This window comes from Mastigoproctus giganteus, chromosome 13 (genome assembly GCF_048544385.1).
Source record: "Mastigoproctus giganteus isolate SK-2022 chromosome 13, ASM4854438v1, whole genome shotgun sequence".
NCBI classification, from domain to species: Eukaryota; Metazoa; Arthropoda; class Arachnida; order Uropygi; family Thelyphonidae; genus Mastigoproctus; species Mastigoproctus giganteus.
This window is the reverse complement of record NC_143587.1, coordinates 167,429,968-167,448,523: the sequence shown is the minus strand read 5'-3', so window position 1 is coordinate 167,448,523 and position 18,556 is coordinate 167,429,968. Positions and strand designations below refer to the sequence as shown.

General features: G+C 39.6%; 1 protein-coding gene across 2 annotated transcripts in view; it reads right to left on the bottom strand.

Moving 5' to 3' along the window:
- The window catches only part of LOC150076586 (uncharacterized), a 35,409-nt gene that overhangs the window by 12,170 nt on the left and 4,683 nt on the right, over positions 1-18,556 (bottom strand). For both annotated transcript variants that reach the window (XM_090387614.1, XM_090387613.1), the window contains exon 2: positions 8,671-8,740. In XM_090387614.1, the coding sequence (XP_090243740.1) occupies positions 8,671-8,734 (64 nt within the window). In that variant the 5' untranslated portion in view covers positions 8,735-8,740. The remainder of the gene's footprint in view (positions 1-8,670; positions 8,741-18,556) is intronic.

Below are 18,556 nucleotides of genomic sequence, written 5' to 3'. Positions count from 1 at the left end.
TAGTGGAATCAAAGTTTTGTGTTTTTCTCACTTTACCCTTGAAATATAATGATTCACCCAATGATCATCGTCAACAAGAGAAAGAGGTTCTCACACGATTTGATTACTGCTATTCATGGTTTTGTTTTTAAGAGGGGTCTCGTTCTTCAGGAAGCTTTCGTCATAAATCCCTTTGCGCGATATATTAATTCTATTAAAATAAAGTACACTTGAACTTCGCAAATCCGGCAATTTACTTTCTAGATATTTTAGAGAAATGGGAGAATCGGTCGAGAATTAAAAAATTTGTTTGTCGAGTTGGGTTCACACAAGCAGTGTCAGAGCTGACTTTGCAGGGTGGAGACACGGTTTGTTGTGTTGGGTGTAGGCTTTTAGCTTGTAAATCCCCATCCGGAAAGCCGGCGATGTTTGAAGAGTATCAAAGGCCATAATGCGCTTAACTATGGTGATGCTAAATGGATAGTTATATCTGTATAGATATTATTCAAGTTTATACTTCTTTGTACAGCTTCATCTGTTTGAGGAAATCAAAAATTTTGGTCACATGTGGTCAGAAATGCTGAAAGAAAATGAGCTAAACATTGCTTGTCGCTCAGTATTGTATTTGGGGCAATTAATAATAATGTTGGACACTGGGCTTAGTGTTGCACTTTGTGCACTGCGAGGGATCAGTGGCCGGAAGACAGATAAATAAAGATGGGTCAGGTGCGTGTGGCCTATCCGTAATCGGGCTAATACAACTTCATGTCGGTTCTCACGTGTACAAGAGCTCCAAGGTTTTAGATATTTATTTATACCGAGTAGCTTATTGTTGCCTTGATTCTGCCAGATGTGTGGCATTGTTCAAGACATCGCTTCCTTATAATGTGTACTTGTAGTCAGATGCAGGTGTAATAAATGATTGGCATATAGGATCGGTAGCAGTTTCGGAAGCTAGGCCTGTGTCCAGAGTGACTAGAGATCCAACAAACTAGAATTTGTTGCTTCTTCTGGTTTAACTTAGTCACAGTATTCCAGATCTGTATGAGTAAGGGGCCATCACGATTTTTATTCCGCTGTGTAGCTTGGATGGCACTAATAACACTGTGCACAATGGCTGTTCAGAGTACGCAATTTAAGGCTATGCGGAGATAGCACAGAGTTCTGCAGTATAGCTGTTACATTCGGTGAGGAGCTACTTGGATATGGGAAACAATGTTGGAAAATAATGTTGCTGCACCAACGTCGTTGTCAGTTTTAGACCCATCTGTGTAGGCCATGCTCTGTTGGGACATGGTGTGTTTTCCCCAGGCTGTGAATGAAAGGTCACACAGCGGTATGTGATACATCCATGGTAGGATCGCATGAGAGGCAGTAGACTGTATCTTACTATGGTCAATTTGCCAGTCTGTCTGTAGTGCGCAAAGACTGACTGGCAAATTGACCGGTTGGTGGGTTTACAGATGGGCATACTTTATAAAGGTTTTCCCATTTAGGAGAGAAAAGTCCATTCCCGGTGGGTTGATTTCGATGCCCTTTGAATTTTGCTCCATAATTTAATACAAGCATTTGTCTACGTAGCAGCAAGGGTGTTTAATGCGTTTGGCGTATAGGCTCTGAACCGGTGATGTGTGGTATGCCCCCAGTGCAAAACGAAGAGCACTGTGGTGTACAGGATCCAGCCAACGTAAGGCGCTTGGTCTAGCAGAGCTATAGACTACAGAACCGTAGTCCAGACTTGACCATATTAATGCATGGTACAGATGTATTACAGTGTGTAACGGACAGTTCCCCATGTTGTGCCAGATAGAATTCTAAAGCTGTTAAGCTCTTTAAGACAAGAAATCCGGAGCGATTTTATATGTTCAAGGAAGGCGAATATCACACCAAGAAAGCAGACACTGGAGATAACTGGTATGACTTGATTTGCTAGTCGAAGTTCTGGATGTGAATATAAGTTACGATTCCTACAGAAGTGTATTCCAATTTTCTTTTTGGTACGAGAGACGAAAGCCATTGTTTTGGGACCATTTAGCTATTTTGTTGTTGGCACATTGCAACTGTCTTTCTATCATTCGCATATTAGGCGATACTGAAGTCGTCAGTGTACAGGGTAGTAGATATTGTTTGTGGTAGTTCATGTGTTATTGAATTCATTATTATATTAAAGAGAGTGGCACTTAGCACTGACGTTCTTGTGGTTAAGTTCTTCTTCCTGGATAAATCGAGGATAATTGATTGCGAACTCTGACTTGAAATGAGCGGTGGTGCAGGAAATTTCTGATAAACTGTGGTAGGTATCCGCGTAATCCCAGATCGTATATATTTCGCATTATACCATATCTGCAAGCAGTGTCAAAGGCTGTTTCAATGTCAAAGAGGCCAACGGCAAGGTGTTCTTTCCGTATGAGGGCGTCACGGATGTTTATTTCTGTCTTAATCAAAAGATCAAGTTTGGATATATCTTCACGGAAGCTACATTGCACTGGATTTATAAGTCATTTCTAGCTAGAAACCAGGATGTGTAGCCGAGCGTTGACCACTTCGTTCCCCAGGCTGAGTGAGTGCAATTGGTCATAAGTATTGAGGATTTGTAGGGTATTTTCCTAGTTTCGGAAATACCAAAACGTAACCGTGCGACCAATTTGTTGGGGAAAGTGTTTTCCTTGAATATTCTGTTGTAGAACAGTAACAGTGTCTTGAATGCCGGTTCAGTAAGTTTTGCTATCATGATGTAATGTATTCCATCTGTCCTGCTGCAATAAGTGTAGTGGAGGTTAGAGCATGGTGCAACTCTGACATTGTGAATTTGGAGATTGTATGCAGCCCTGGATGCTCATTCAAAATTCATTGAGTTTTTCAGCTTGTGCTTTGTGTGCCTGGAAATGTGGCGAGTATGATGTCACAGCTGAGATTTCCATGAACGATCTACCTAGAGTGTTTGCAATCTCTTCTGGTTTTGTAATATTCGAGCCATTGACAGTGGGCATGGGACAGTTGCCGCGTGGGTGTTTTGCGTACATACGCTGTATTTTGGCCCGTATTGTTTGGGTTTTGTGGTTTTTGTAATTGTGGAAGCGAAATGTCTCCGTGCTTCCCTTTTGCTGGTCTAACTAATTCGTTTTGCCTTTGCCGGTGCCTGTTTAAAGCAGACGAGATTTTCTGTTGTTGGGAACTTTCTGAAAATGTTTCATGCTCTATTCTTTTCTTTTTTTTTCCAGCACTACCTACATTCTTCATTACACCACCCTTTAGAGCAGACCGATATTTTGAAATTGCTTTGTCCGCTGCCTGCAGTATTTGGTTGGATATATATTCTACTGCCAGGTTTATAGGTGTTTGTTGGACCTGTTTTTCACCTGGCATAGCTAGTTGCTTGTAAACGTCCCATTCGACTTTCGATAAGTTCCTTTGGCAATTCGGTAGGAAAGGTGGGAACACTTGTTTCAATGCGGCATATCACAGGGTAGTGATCACTGCCCAGTGAACTGCTGTGAATAGTCAATCCAAATAGGAGGTAGATGGTTGCTGAACATAAACAGACATCGATAGCTGAGGTAAGTTAGACCCTGTAGAAAGATGCGTATAAGTGTGTGTTGCTTTACTGAGAGTTATCAGATTGTGTTGATCAAGTAATATTTCGATAGTTTGTCCACGCTTATCCTGGTTATGGTTTCCCCATAGCGAATGGCTGAGGTCTCCGAGGACACAGTACGGTTTGGGAAGCAGTATCACTAGTTCTAAGTCAGCATAGCTTATATTTTGGTTAGGTGGTAAGTGTAATGAGACAATCGAAGTTATTGTTGAATCTTATAGCAACTGCCTCAAGGTTTGTTTTTCCTAATGGGATTGGTTTTGAGGGTATCTCTGGCAGTTGATGATCAGCGCTACCGCTCCATGTGATAAATTTTGCGGATTGTGTGCAACACGATTTTGCCGATGTATTATGTATTTCCGAAGGGAAACAATTATATTTGTGTTAGATTGCTTTCTGTTTACAGGAAACCAATAGGATCATATTGCGAAAATGGATCTCTGATGTCAGCCAAATTACTACTATAGCCTCTACAGTTCCATTTTAAGAAAGAAAGCATTATTTGGGATTACAAGAGTCCTCGATTTGTTTTAGAGGTACAGAAGGTTCGCACCGCTCAAGTTTACCTTTCCCCTTCTTTGGGAAAGGGGGTTTCCCTGTATCCATCTCTCATCGGTGAACAGTTCTAAAACCTGTTTATCTTGGTTTGGATTATCTTCTGAATCCATGTAGTTGTTTGTTTTGAGTCGGGAGTGGTAAATACTGTAGTATTCTGCTGTTGAATAGCATCTGGTTGTACTGTAATTGGCGTATTTATAGCTTTGTTTTGTTTGGCGTGTTGGTACTGGGGACAATATTGATCTTGCCCGTTCAGCTAATGATTTGCTTAGTGGCATAGTTAGGGCAGCAGTTGATGCGTGCTTTTTGATTACTTGAGCATAAGTTGGCTTGTTAGTATTCCTAACTGGTAAAGATTTTTTAGCCTCTTGGTAGGTTACGTTGTGTTCGGTCTTGTACCGCTGTAAGTTTTTTTTTTTTTTTTCACATTTCCAAAGGAGACACTCCTTTGAATACGCAGGATGGGCTTCTTTACAGTTAGGTGTTGCGGCTGTGCTAATATGAGCAGTGGAGCCACATTTGGTACAGGCAGCTGCTCCTCTGCGAACTGGCTGTGAGTGCCATAACTTCTGGCACTTATAGCAGCGTAATGAATTTGGGATGTATTGTTTGACACGACAGTTAAGATAACCTGCTTTTATCATTTTGGTGATTTCGGATTGTCAAACGTAAGGATAATATCCGAGTAGGAAGTAATAGTCTTTTGTTAGAATCCGTTTAGACCGAGTAGGTCCTTTGTTAGACTCCGTTTTACACTGATAACGCAATTCTTGATTAAGTTCTTCATCTGACAAATCGATGAGGTCCTATTCGGTGATGACACATCTCTTTACGTGTTCAAGGAAACATGCGGCGAAATGGTGATAGAAGTTCCGCCGAAAATGTTTAGTTTTTATAGTTGCTTCGAGCAGTGGCAACTTCAACCAGTCTGACCTTAAACAATAGGTACTCCCAAGAGAGGTCTGACGAACTGTCTTGGGAGTACCTATTGTGCTTTCTGGGCATTTCTGCACTAGAAATGGAGATAGTTTTCCAATCGGTTGTTCTTCAGTGGAATGTATAATTAGAAAAGTTGGAGTTCGTATTCTGTCTACGTCAGTCTTTTGACGTTTTGTTGCGACAGAACCAGAATCCTCTTATTGTTTTGTCAGGGTTTCATCTGTACCCAGTAGTTTTCTGGGTTTTGGGAATTACTCCCTCCATTTGGCCCTGGAAGGGAGACCTTTTCCTCTCCAGGTTACAGGCCCCGCCAGGTGGAGGCAGGAGCAGTGCCACCTTTGTGACCAAGAGGTAGTGGATTAGTAATAATATGCAAATAAAAAGAGAAAAATGAAAGGTTACTTCTTCTCCTGATCAAGTAAAGTGGTTTCTTTACTGAAGATTATTTTACTGATTGTTAATGTAACGAAGAAGACGATTTTAATAATTCAAGAGACAGCGCTAATTCAACGGCAAAGACACTTGGATGGCAAAATCGCTTGTCACCAGTGACCCACGCGATGTTGGAAATGGTCTGTGCATGGTTGTTAACTGTCCTGGGATTCACTAGGTGTTTTATAATTTTCTTTTTCATTTTGCTATACTGGATTTCTGTTGTCAGATTTAGTTTTGTAGAAAATGAGCAGTACAAAGGAGTCAAGCAAGTGTTACAGGGCAAACTTCATTCATTTTATAAAACGCTTCCTGCTAGCACCACAAAAATGAGTTATACAACAGTGCATCGTCCTCCATCTCTAAAAGTTGACTGAATGGTGGGTCTTGATTTTGCGTTTTCTCCAGAGCAGGTCGACAAGCCAGCTTGTCCCAGGGTAAACGTTTATAAATTTTTCACAACACACTGGGTAAAAAAAAATATGCCGGTCAAATACCACCAGCTGGCTTGTACCATCGTAAACATAACATAAGGAACTCTACTCTCTTAAATGCAGGCCCACAAGACAAATCAAGAGAAAAATATTTGCGTTGTATAAAAATGTACGAAGGGCGTTTAAAAAGTTCGTTACCTGAGTATAAATGGCTTATTTTGAGGAGTCAGTTAACATGCTACCTAGTTGGAGTCAAACTTTTTCAACCGATTCTGAAATATTGATGATTTCTAGCTGCAAAGAAAATTTTTTTCCAGGGCCTCCCGTAATGCATCGACTGCGGTAATGATGTTACAGTCCATCAACATGTCACTCAGTGATATATTGATGGATGACAGTCAGGTATTTTTTCAAATTATGAAACAGGTGAAAGTCTGATACTGCTAGATCTGGAGAATATGGTGCGAATTTACCGAGTTGTCTTCCACGTATGCCTTTGATGTTTTCATGCAAAGGCCTCACACGATCTGCACAATATGCGCCTCTCACTGCCTGACATATTTCAAGATAATCCACTAGCAAAGCTCAATCATTGCCCCAGAAAAATCGATTCCATCACCTTGCCAGAAAGGATAAATTTGGTTTTCTCTTGAGGGAAAAAGAGCTGAGAGTTTCCACTGTTCGAACTGCTCTTTTGTCTATGGCTGAAGCCATGGACTCAAGCCTCATCCATGACTTGAAGTCTTGTGCGTTTTTGATCTACTCTCAAAAACTTTGGGACCCATTCAAATGAGATCTTCTTGGACCCATTCGTCCAAGAAGCGGGCAGTGTACTGAAATGTCATTCGCCGATCACTCATCACCAGATCACGCACACTGTCAACTTGCCGATGGGACTAGACGGGTGGGTAAAGTGCCTGCCTGGCAAACCAAAGGTCGCGGGTTCGAATCCCGCGGGCTTGGATCAGAATAGTGCAAAAACCTTGGGAGTTGCATTACGGCCACAGAAGCCGATGCGCCAACTAACAAAAAAAAAAAAAAAAAAAAAAAACTGTCAACTTCTAGAATGCCAGAAGGTAAGTCAAACAGCGTGAATTATCTCCAGGCTCTCTCTCTCCCTCCCTCGTTTAAATTCTGCTGCCTTACCATGGAATAGGAAAGGGGCATCATCTTCCAATACTGTAACCATATTCTCACGAATTCTGTTTGCGGTTGTCCCTCTTTTCACAAATATTGGATCGCTGCAAAATAACTGATATTGCCCATCTTTTCTCATTCGCACAACTTTGTTGACTTCGGGACCAGCAATTTAAAAAAAATAGCTTTCTTGGAACTCTACGAAACCTGATGAGTTATTATTTGAATTGCACGCCAAGTACATTACACTTTCGTACTCAGGCCATGAACTTTTCAAACCCCTCCTTCCTATACTCTCCGTAAATAAAATCATTGGTCTTCAACATTTGTAGATGTATTATCAGTGTAATAAAAAACTTTCATAAAGTATTTATGAAAGCTTTTTATGCCAATCAAAATTAATAAATTTGATTTGGCATAAGTTTCGGTTTTTATCAGCAATAAAATGTTTTCGTAAATAGAAGTCAGGGGTGGAATGAGCACGTGGCAGAATACACTTCAATTATAAATCCAATATCTGCTTACGTTCCTCTGTCTGGACGCTCTTTGAACTTAAATAACTCGAAAATTAAACAAGCTTTGGACCTGATTCATTTTACAATAGGAATTTTTTAATTATATACATAATTCTAATATTACTGGTCCTCTTCTGCATATATATAAAATCTATAATTCAAAATGTATTTTAATTATAGCTTTTTGAGAAGAATTAGAGATTACTGAAGTAATTATGAAATCTCTCTCTCTCAGCTCCCTTCGAATGCCAGGGGAACAGTTCCTTCCTTGTATCCTCCCAACCATGAAGTTCGGTGGAGGCAGTATCAAGGTATGGGGCTCCTTTCATGGCTTGGCTTGGGCCCATTAGTACTCATTTCAGATGCTTTTTCATCACTCTGCCAAGCACTATATCGCTCATTTCGTTCTTGAGCTTGTCGACGATGTCTTTCAGTTTTTCCTGTCATTTTTTTTTATTTAATAAAAAATAAAATAACTGAAATTCTGAAAATCGATTGGAAATTTTTTGGAATTTCTTTTTTAAATTTCGATTTTACTGCTAAATAAAAAGGAATAAATCGATTTTTTTATTTATTTAGTAGGAAATCCTTTTTATTTAACAGTAGGAATTTATCATCGGATAGAAGAGGACCGGTTTCGAATACCGTCAATAAAGCGAGGAACGTTTATGGGCTTTTTTTCTTTCCATGGCTAAATTCCTCAGTGCCAGGGGACGAGAACAAAGTTTCTCTCCCCAAACTTCGGTTTTACGCCCATCAAAACAAGCAAACAGGCCACAGAACACAGGAAATTTAGGCACATATTGCATGTGGGTAGTGAGTTAAACCTCAAGAGGCCTTAATATAACAGGGTTTTATTATTATTATTTAATTAGGGCACTGCGTTTGATACCGGAAGAAGGAATAACATAAATTAAGAGTGAAACACAAAAATTAAATAATACAAATCAACCAAGCAATCATTGAAATCTCTTCTGGAGCAATTTCTTAAATCAATGATCCCACAATAAGTTTACCCTTTCCCTTTCATACTTGTATCATATCATATATGAAAAATTCTAAATAGATGGTAACCACTTACCACGTACAACAACAGCAGCAAGAAATGCGGCAGACAATGCAAAAATCAACTTTTCATACGCCATGCTTCACTGAAAAAGAATAAAATTAAAATTGTGCATTATTAATGTATAATTATGCGCAATATATCCTCAAATTTTGTAAGTTTATTTACATAAGCGAGATTGAGCTGTTACCGTTTAATTAGAAATAGAGTTTGCTGCAGTTGCTCACAAACTTCTGGAGTCTAAGAAAACTCAAGTTGACAATCATTATATAAACTTGGCGATTCCATAATAATTACCAACACGATTATCTCGTTTCAAATGTGTGGTCCTCATTCCCCCAGAATCCGTGACCTTGGAATATGCACCAGTTTGTTTCTGGTGCTAAGACTGATTATTCCAGCTGGTCTCCATCGAGCTGCGCAGACTTCAATTTAAGCAACATCAAGCGCGAATTCTATCTTTCTTTGTGATAGAGTGGACAAAACATGAACTGTTTTGTTCTGTTTACAGAACAAAATGTACCCAGGGGTCCCGAAACGTTTAGAGAAGCGGGACATATATGAAGTACTAGTTCCAGTTCTTAAGTAGTCATGTCAATGAGGGTCAGTTAGACGTGATAGTATTTTTGATTTTGCATATTTCATTTCTTTTTAAAAATGGTCTACACTACCGTACCATCAATATCCGGACAGCCCTCCATGGATGGGGAAACAGGTACTATGCGCGCAACATGTCATAGAACCTGGTATGTACACCGGGCTTCGAACAGCCAATTGCAAAATTGAGCATACAAGATTACATGTTCAACAGAATTGATCACCTCAATAAATGCTAGCCACAGACTAACAATGTAAGGAGAGGGAATCCTGGATTGTAGAGCAGTGGAAAACAGTCCTATGGACAGACGAGTCGAGGTTCACACTCTACCAGTTTGATGGCCGTTCTTGGGTGTGGCGAATGCCAGGGGAACAGTTCCTTCCTTGTATCCTCCCAACCATGAAGTTCGGTGGAGGCAGTATCAAGGTATTGGGCTCCTTTCATGGCTTGGGCCCATTAGTCGTTATTGACAAAACCATGAATGCTGTGCCACAATACCAGAACAACCTGGATAATTATGCACTTCCAATTTTATGAAAATACTTCGGGGGAGGCTGTATCAGCAAGACAACGCGCCGTGCCATACTTCTCTGGTCGTAACAGAGTGGTTTGAGGATATAGGTGTGGAAAAGTTGGACTGGCCAGCCCAGAGTACTGGTCTGAACCCTATCGGGCATCTTCGAGATGTATTGGATCGTCGGGTACGTCAAGATCGCCTAAAGAACAATGTCGAACTGGTGGCTGCGTTAAATGCCGAGTGGAGTACCATATCACCTGACGTTTTATAAAAAGCTGGTTGAGAATATGCTCCGAAGATTGAAGGCAATCATAAAAGCAAAAGATTTCAGCACAAAATATTAAATGGCACAATAAAAAGTTTTTTTTTTTTTTTTTTTTGTTTAAAAGGCAAGTGTCCGGATATTAATGGTAGGGCAGTGTCCATGTACTTCCGAAAATTGGTGTAACCGTTCTTGCAAAATTTTAAATTTTTGGAAAATCTGACTCAGATAATGTTGAATAAAAATTGAATTAGATTTCATTTTTAAATATTGTCTTCAGTGCAGTTGGTAGATTGAAGATCAACCAATTCTAACTGTAAATTCTTATCAACATGTTACAAAACTGACGACTGTTACAAAATCCGTTCAACGTATATACAACGAATTTTGGAAAAGTTCAAACACCTTTGAATTATTAAAATCAGAAAATCTTATGCGCAAGATTTTCCTGCAAAACTACCGTTTTGAACAAACTTTTTAGTGGATTAATTACAAGTAGGCATAATTTTAGATAAATTATTGCAACATGGAAAATGTGAAAAATTATTCTGAAGTAGTTGACTTTTAAATAATTCCAGTTTTGTTTTAAATGCTTTGATAAGTTTTGTCTCGTCCTTGTAGTTTCATATTAAGAAAATTCAGGTGTTCACATATATTTGCTAAAAACGCAAGGTCCCACAACTATTAGAAATCTGACAGTTCCGGAACAGGTTTCAATTTTTCATAAATCGAAACCTGTTCCGGTTTTAGTTTATATTCAAAATACATCAATTTCGATCCTAAGTTCAAAAAATCGCTTCAACACTTTACCGCGACTCAACCAACGTACTTCAGTGTGGTACAACAAATCATCGTATTCAGCCCCAGTTGTTTCAAGAAAGTGTTTGAGTTGCCGATGATTCAGACCAGTCTTACGAATAAAATTTGCTGTTGATATTAGTTGAAATGGCTGAATATACGCCTAAAAAGTTTCCTCACAAAGACTGCCGGTGAAATATACAATGAAATTGCATTGTTTTTTTTTTATATTTTTTACTCTCAAGATATTTATGAAGCTGACCATGAACCTAATTTTTGTACTAACCAAATTTCTAGCCCCATCTGTCATAACCGCTGATAGCAAATCCCAATTCAATTTGAGGTCGTCAATTCTTCTGACGCACTCAAAAATATTTTCACCTGTTGTTGTATCTTTCAAGATTTTTAATGCAATTAGCTCTTCAGGTACTGCAAAATTTTTATTTACACCTTGAATATAAATTAGTAATTGAGCTGCATAGCTTGCATCTTCACTCTCATCGATTATTATTGAAAAATTGTGCAACAGGATCTAGAAAATTTGGGCGGATGGGCTGAGAAGTGGCAACTGAAGTTTAACATTGACAAATGCAAAGTACTGCATATGGGTGGAAGTAACCCAAGAGGAACGTACCAACTGTGCGGTACTGCACTTACGGTGGTAGAAAATGAAAAAGACCTGGGAGTAATTGTGCAGTCAAATATGAAATTTTCTGAGCAATGCAGACAGGCTGCTAGAGCAGGTCGTGGGGTTTGTCAATGATATACAGGAATTTTGCTAGCAAGGAAAAGGAGGTGATTCTTCCTTTGTATAAAGCAATGGGTCAGGTCGCGCTTTGAGTACTGCGTACAGGTCTGGAGGCCTCATTTCATGAAGGATTTGTTTGAGCGTGTACAGAGAAGGGCAACAAGATTGGTTAGGAGAATGAAGGGAAGCTCTTACCAGGAGAGAATTAAGTTCTGCACATTGAAGCGGCTAGAGACTAGGCACCTGAGAGGTGATCTGATTGAGGTGTATAAAGCTTTGAATGGGTGAAGCATGCTGAATTCTGATGGGATTCTTCCACTTGCTCAGATCACGAACCTAAGGTGTAATAAATTCAAATTGAGGAAAGACAGTTGTAGAATAGAAAGTGCGGAAATTTGCCTTTAGCCAGCGGGTGGTTAATTTCTGGAACAAAAAACTTCCACCTGTCGTTGTGGAAGTTAGTGTTAAATAAATTCAAAGAACTGGACAAACATTTAGAGGGAATAGTGTAATTTTTTTTTTTACGCTTGCTTTCTTGCATCACATACTACGATCGATTCCATGGTTGATTAGCTCTACAAACCAAAATCTCCATCTGGTCGGCTGACAGGGACAATTTGGAATGCTGTTTTCTTCCTGGGGTGTGCCAATGGTCTTTTTATGATGGAGTTCAAAATGGTCTCTCACTTTTTCCTACTAGCATTGAACAATTTCTGTTCATTTTTATAGAATTAATTTGATCTAATTTACTCTTGTTGTTACACATTTTTTTATTATTTTGTTTATTCTCATAAAACTCCTATTTTATTATTGTTATACACTAATCATTTATCTCTTGAGTCTTGTAATCATTATTGTAATTGCTGATTTGTCAGTAATGTAAACTCCACTAGCACTTTGCTGTTTAAGGGTGAGATTATGATCTCCAACTGAATAAATAAATAAAAAGAATCCGACGACTCGTAATAAAAAGATGAGTGGGATAAATCTGTAAATTCCTTAGAACATAATGTCACGGACGCAAAGAAAAGAGGTTTTAAAAACTTAAGAAATTTCGATTAGACACAGATGATTATATCTGTGTCTAATCGAAAAACCAACTCAATTTCTCAGGCAGAATGGAATAAACACTACTCCAAACTGATACTCAAAAACCCTACTAAAAAAAAAAAAAATGTCCGGAATCATATAGACCCATCGCGCTGCTGTCAGTGGCCAGCAAATTATATGAGAGATGCTGCACAAGCGGATTCAAAGCCACTATGAGATGGCGGACCTGCCGGCTAGGAACCAGTTTGGCTTTAAGCCGGGATTCTCCACGGTGGACGTACTTGGAAACCTGCTTAGGAAAGCACAAGAATGCAGGAAAAAACACCTACTAGTCATTTCGATTGACTTTGCCGGGGCGTTCGACTCACTTTGGCGGCCGAGCGTCCTGGGCAGGCAGACTGAGGGAGGCTGCAGTCCCCATCAACCTATATAAGGTAATGGAAGACTACTTATCTAATGGAAGACTACTATATATATATATAGTATATATATATATAGGCACCTCCGTAGTCAGGTGGGCAAGAGCAGCAGCAGTGCATACACGCTTCTTGATTAGACCGGGGTTCGAGCCAGTGCCCACCAAATACGGAGGATGTGGAAAGGTCAGGGAATGACCACCCCATATCCCCGAAGCAATATGGCCTTAGTTGCTAATGCTCCTAAAAACCAAAAAAACTATATATGGTTGTTAGATTTCCTTGCGGATTCATAGTAGTGCTGATGACCCCCCCCCCCCCCCTGGGAAGTTTGTTTGTGGTTACCTTGTAAACCACACCCCAGGGGTCGGTATTTCCAGTAGTGGATGCCAGGTTCTCCCAGGATCGCTTCTTCCTTTTTTGTATGATGTCCGTGTAGTAGTTCCTGGCTTCTCGATAACGCTGGCCTCTACTTCATTTATAGGCCATGTCCTGCGGGCTCTCTGGAAGTCTTTTCATACTGTGTGCATCTCTTCGGAGTACAGCTATATCCTGAGTCCACCAGGGAACAGCTCCAGGTGTTTGGTTTTTTAATTACTATGGTATAACCCCGTAACTAGGGGAGGTGAATCTGTGATAAACATTTGAACGTAGAACTATTTAAATATGGTATCGCCTTACTAAAAACGCACTATTAATTATTTAACATCTTACGGCATAAGCCAGTGGTGCGCAAACTGTGGGGCGCGACCCCTAGAGGGATCGCCGGATAAATGAAAGGGGTCGCGGAAATTTTCAAATAAACTTTTTTTTTGTGCATATAGAAGATATTGTTGTTACTAAACCTGTTGTTAAAATTACTTTTTCAATACTGTACGTGTAGAAATCTTACTACTGGAACTAAGTCTGAGATACGAATGAACCCTACTGCTTCTGCAATTCGCCACTGACCATGGACACAAAAAGCGGCTGACTGATGCAGCTTCTCAGTATATATTAATACTTCTCAGTACAACTCAGCAACGAGTAGTACTATTCAATTAATCCCTTTAGCTCTTAATTCGTGTTTGCTATGCTACAGCACAAATTCTCAAAAGGACAAAGGTGAGAATATGCGGTAGCAGTAAATATATATATGTATAGCAGGTATGTTACGCGCGCGATTTATTCTGCTTCTTAATTCGGAGCTTTCATACAAATTTGATGCGTTTTTCATTCTTCTGATACTTTTTATATTGCACGTTTCATTATTATTATCGTTGTTTTTAAGAAGAAAAAAAAACACATTTTACCATGGACAACTGGGTAATCAAAACAAAACAGGCCGAGGAGTGACGACAATAATTTTGCTACAAGTACTTCTAAGGCTAATGTTGAAAATCATGTGAAAATTTGGACACTAACGTTATTTCAAGTGAAGTGCAACCACCGATGGAATACGATGGCTCTCTGTTAGAGAGCTATCGTATTCCAAATCAAAAGGAACGAAAAGAATAGAAAATATCAAGAGGAATTTATGAAGTACAGCTTCACCTACAGGGTTGTCGATGATGAGCAACGTCCTTTGTGCGTAAGATGCTACGAAAAACTAGCTAACGAAAGCATGAAACCTGTTAAATTAAAAAGACACTTGCGTACGAAACATCCAGAGCTAATAAAAAAAAAAACTGAATCCTTTTTCAAAAGCCATGCCGACGCCATACAAGGTCAGAAATCTTTCATACGGCAGCTCCTTGTAAAAGCTTTTAGAGCATCTTTAGAAGTTTCGTATTTAATAGGAAAAAAATTGAAATCACATACTATCGCTGAATCCCTTGTTCTCCCTCATGCAATAAAAATGATTTCAATTATGGGTAGAGAAAAGTACATCAACGATTTAAAAACCATTCTTCTGTCCAGAGACAGTCTCTGGAGTATTGCAGTTAACGCGGACAACATAAAATCCAATTTATTAAATCGATTGAGAGAAAGTCCAATTTTTTCAATGCAGTTAGATGAATGATTACTGCAATTCTCCAGTAGAGCGGGCAATCTGGTTTGCATTTCTCCCTGATCGGTAGCAATTCTCACGATCGCATAATGCCGTGGGTCAAACACCTCTTTCAAAGATGAACCCTTGCTCAACTAATTGAGTGTGTCAGATACTGCTATGAGGGAGATATTTTGGAGGATTTTCTATTTTGAAAGCTTAGGAAGGAAGAACGTTGGACGAGAATAGTTTTGATGTTATAAATATTTTCTTTTTAACAAATCTGTCGTGGAAGAACTGTGTTGCGATTTGTACTGATGCACCATTATTAACGGGAGAAAATAAAAGGTTTAAAGGGCAAAGTAAAGTAAAGGAAGTTGCTCCAAATACAGTTTTTAATCATTACATTACACATAGGGAAGCATTAGTAGCGAAGGAAATACAAACTGATTTGTAGGAAGTTTTGAAAGATGCAGGAAGTGTGATCAACTTTATTAAAAGTAGAAGCTTAAATAGCAGACTTTTCACTATACTTTGTAATGAAATGGGATCCGCTTATGAAACGCTTCTTTTATATACGAAAGTGAAGCGGTTGTCCAGTGGTAAAGTGTTGCGACGCCTTTTTGACCTCCAAACCTGAAGTTTTTTTTTTTTTTTTTTTGTTTTTTTATATATCAGGATACAAATCAGAACCTTCTGCCAGATAGTGACTGGAGGGAGTCCGAGTAGTGTGTATGCGGGGAGCATTGTCGAGGCCACGTTATGTCAAGGATCTGGGTATATTCTTACCACATGTACGCCATATCCAAAAATTTGACTACTTCATACAGCAGGTCCCACCCACTTTTTCTTACTATTGAATACACCATGAATTGTCAAACTAATATAGCAAGCTTATCTGCGAAAAGATCTAAACCTCCCAAGGACTTCCTAATTCATTTCACAAATATACGTGGTCTCAATTCTAATCTCAACGATGTCCATTTCCACTTGCAGTCTGCCAAACGACATGTACTTTTTCTGACAGAATCTCAGTTATCGGTTGATTCAACTACTGCTCATCTCAGATGCCCAAATTATTCGCTGTATGATTCCTTTCGCCTCAAAGGTGGTAATTGTGCATATGTCCGTTCTGATATTCTCTGTCAGAGACTTGGCAATTTGGAATCTCCTCTCTTTGATCTTCTCTGGCTTAAAATCTCTCTACCTCATTGTGTCAAATTCAACTGTTGTCTCTACCGTTCTCCCAACTCGACTAATCACTTGGAGCTCTTTGACTTCCTCTCGTTGCAACTTGACTTTCTCCAGTCCAACTCTCCTAACAGTGAGGTAATTTTCCTTGGTGATTTTAATGTTCACAACCCCAGCTGGCTTCCGTTTTCTAGTCACACCGACCCAGCAGGTCGAGATGCCGAGGCTTTTGCAATTACTAATGACCTAGCACAGATTGTTCATTTACCTACAAGAATACCGGACAATCCTAATCATACAGCCAATACGCTTGATCTTTTTCTCACAAACAACCCTTCTAAGTACACGGTCGAAGTGAGAGCTCCTTTAGGTACTTCAAATCACAACTTGGTGATTGTCTCTTCTCCAATGGAACCTTTATCTCATGGCTATTCCCAACCTCGTGTTGTTTGGCATTACAAGAATGCAAAATGGGATGACCTGCGAGACTTCTTTTCTTCTTTTCCTTGGTCGGATTACTGTTTCAAAACTTCTGATGTCAACGTTTGCTCAGATCGTGTCAGTGAAATTATTCTTGCAGGAATGGAATCCTTTATCCCACACTCCACTTTAAAATCTCGTCCTTTATCTAAACCTTGGTTTTCCAATAAATGTGCTAAGGCTGTCCAAGAGAAGAATGTTGCATATCGTAATTGGCTTGTTTCTAATTCTTCAGTTTCATTTTCTGCCTACACCAAAGCTCGCAACAATTGTAAAGCAGTTATTAATCAGTCCAAACTAGAGTTTGAACAGGCTAAGAGTAGAAAACTTGCTTCTTGCCCTAATGGTAGCCGAGCATTCTGATCTCTTGCCAAAGCTATTGGCCGCAACTTTTGCCCATCTCTGCTCCCATCGTAGCGAAGGAAATACAAACTGATTTGTAGGAAGTTTTGAAAGATGCAGGAAGTGGAACCTCTGTCCAAACCAGATGGTTCTGTTGTCACTTCAGCCAAGGATAAAGCTGACCTGCTAGCATCCCATTTTTCTTCCATCTCATGTATTAATGATATTGGTAAAACACATCCCACCATTCCCAACACACTCCATTCAATGCCTCCTGTGGTCTTCCGTCAAAAGGATATCAGAAGGATTTTGATGAATCTCGATGCTAAGAAAGCTCCAGGTCCTGATGGTATTTCTCCACTTGTTCTCAAAACCTGTGCTCCTGAACTTACTCCTATTCTTTGCCGCCTTTTTTCACTTTCTTATTCTAAAGGTGTTTTTCCTTCTGCTTGGAAATTTGCTCATATCCAGCCAGTTCCTAAAAAAGGTGACAAATCCCTCCCATCCAGTTATCGTCCCATTGCAATTACTTCTACTCTTTCTAAAGTAAGGAGAAATCAATTAGCCACCAACTCTTAAACTACCTAGAAACCTTCCATCTGATCAACGATCACCAGTATGGATTCCGTCAGTGTCGATCCACTGGTGATATTCTGGCTTATGTTACCCATTTATGGACTAATTCAATGGAAAGGTTCGGTGAAACACAAGTAGTTGCTCTTGACATCTCAAAGGCTTTTGATCGTGTTTGGCATAAAGGTCTTCTAAACAAGCTTCCATCTTATGGTTTGCCAACTGTTTTTAGTAATTGGTTATCCAGTTTTCTCTCTGATCGCTCACTGAGGGTGGTGGTAGATGGCTCTCTGTCTTCTAACTTCTCCACTAATGCCGGTGTCCCCCAAGGTTCAGTTCTTTCCCCCACTCTTTTCCTCTTGTATATCAATGACCTTCTTCCATTGACTGGAAATCCTATCCATAGTTTTGCCGATGATAGCACATTGCATTCAACTTTCCATTTTGAGAAACATTGTCCTGCTCAATCAGCTTCAACTTCTCGAAAATCTGCTGCCAATTCCTTAAATGCCGATCTTCAGGTAATTCTCCAGTGGGGCAAAGAGAACTTAGTTGATTTCAACCCTTCTAAAACTCAGTCTTGTCTTATATCTCGCAAAAAGGATTCTTCTGCTCCTATGCTTATCTTTAGTGACACTCCAATTTCTAGGCAAAAGGATATATCTCTTTTGGGGATTACCCTGACTTTTAATCTCTCTTGGCACAAGTACATTACAAATATTGCTTCCTCTGCATCTAAAAAACTTGGTTTTCTCTTTCGCTCTCGGCGTTACTTTTCTTCCAAACAGCTGCTCACTCTGTATAAATCGCAAATCCGCCCTGCCATGGAATATTGCTCCCACATCTGGGGTGGTGCCCCCAAAACCTCTCTCAGGCTTCTTAATTCCATTCAGAAGAGGGCAGTTAGGTTAATTAATGATTCATCTCTAACAGAATCTCTCCACTCGCTCTCTCATA